This window comes from Peromyscus eremicus, chromosome 3 (assembly GCF_949786415.1).
Source record: "Peromyscus eremicus chromosome 3, PerEre_H2_v1, whole genome shotgun sequence".
Classification (NCBI taxonomy): domain Eukaryota; kingdom Metazoa; phylum Chordata; class Mammalia; order Rodentia; family Cricetidae; genus Peromyscus; species Peromyscus eremicus.
The window spans coordinates 81,718,324-81,720,106 of NC_081418.1; the positions used below are offsets into that span (position 1 = coordinate 81,718,324).

General features: G+C 40.9%; 1 gene segment (V, D, J or C); it reads right to left on the reverse strand.

Annotated features, from left to right (window-relative positions):
* Positions 1-461: 461 nt before the first annotated feature.
* Positions 462-1,328, reverse strand: LOC131906347 (immunoglobulin kappa variable 2-29-like). The segment is given in 2 exon segments: positions 462-895; positions 1,280-1,328. Coding segments are annotated over 2 exon segments (483 nt in total).
* Positions 1,329-1,783: the final 455 nt, after the last annotated feature.

The following is a 1,783-nucleotide window of genomic DNA, read 5'->3' on the forward strand; positions in this document are numbered from 1 at the left end:
TTTATTTTTTAGTTTTTTTTTTCCATGAGTCATTCAGTCTCTTCATTCGTCAGTGCTACCTCAGGATCAATACACATCTTCCCTCCTCTGAAAAGCTTGGTGATGTTGGCTTCTGTTGCTTGATTAGGCACTGCGGGAAAAGGCTCTGTGCCCATGTTCCTGCCTCCTCTACCACCTTGAGATAGATTCCAGGGTTTGACAAACTTCAGTAGATGCTGTTTATGCAGCTTCTATGCACGTCTAAATTATTCAGGTCTTCTAGAGCCACTCATACCTCAAATAAAACAATTGAAACATGATTTATCAAATCCAGTTTTCACTCAGCTTTACCCTATCATTCATTTTGGTTGCTGAGAGAGCAACTGTTCACTATTCTCCTAATGAAGATGCAGTATCATTGTTATTGCATCTGATGAAGCCAGGAATACATTAGTGTGGAGTTGTAGTCACAGCACTCATGCTCAAAGGTACCCAGCCGCAACCAGTAATCTGGTGTTCCTCAGCAGTTCTTTTACACAGATGAGGAACATACTTAGCAGCTGGGCCACTACAAAGATGTTTTTGTTAGGGTCTGAATCACTGTGGGACAAATGTGTATATTGCATGCAGTAATAAATTCCCAAGTCTTCAGGCTCTACTCTGCTGATCTTGAGTGTGAAATCTGTGCCTGACCCACTGCCACTGAACCTGTCTGGCACCCCAGAGTATCGGTAGGAAGCCCTGTAGATAAGCGGCTTTGGAGACTGGCCTGGCCTCTGCAGGCACCAATACAAATAGGTGTTTCCATCACCATGTACAAGGCTCTGACTAGATCTGCAAGAGATGGAGGCTTGATCTCCAAGGCTGACAGGCAGGGAGGTTGGAGTTTGGGTCACCACAACATCACTGCTGGAAGCTAAAATGATAAGAAAGAAGTAGAAATTTATGAACAAACTTCAGGAACGATCTTTGTGATTATAGTTTTTTATATTTATTTCAACAGAAGTTTATATTAACATGCAATACTTTATATAGTATAACTCCCTTTTAAACAAAACAAGCAAATTGAAAGCCCAAAGGGATTCTTGGCATAGTTTATTCCATCCCCATCCATCTTTGTCATAATCTGCATTATAGTCCAGGTTCTCTCTCATTTGGAACCTCCATCTCCTCGATACTAATATCACAGGCCCCATCTTGGAGGATAAGACATGTCTTTTCATACCTGGACAAAACACATGTACGACCCAGGGCTCATCCTCCCTACCCATCATCCTTTCTCACTTCCCCCTGTCCTCACCAGGAATCCTGAACAACAGCAACACCAAAAGCTGAACAGGCAACTTCATTTTGAGGAGGCAGTCTGAGGTGACTGATCAGTCACCACAAGAAGTCAATTGAGCTTTTATCTGAGACAAGCAAGGGTGGTTCTTCCCTAGGGAGCAATATGCAAAGGCCTGGGTTAGTGTTGCAGTATAGATAAGATCAAGAGTTTTGCAGGTTTCTCATGATTGCAAAATCACATATAATATCTTCTATGTCAGGGGTGACAATATCTAAACAAAATCTGGTGCTTGATGTAAAAAGAACATGCTAAAAAACGTCAATCTGTTCAAGGCCAGAATCTCAATAAATGCTGTATTACAGACATACTGGAAAGAGCGAAAATGAAGATGTATGTTTGCAATTACTCTCTCTGAGTTGATAATTATGCATTTCCTTCTCTTGCATTGATTTTAAAGAAAAAAAAAAGCTCTTCATTTAAGAATTTAAATATAGAACTTAAGAGCAGTTGTTCCTGTGG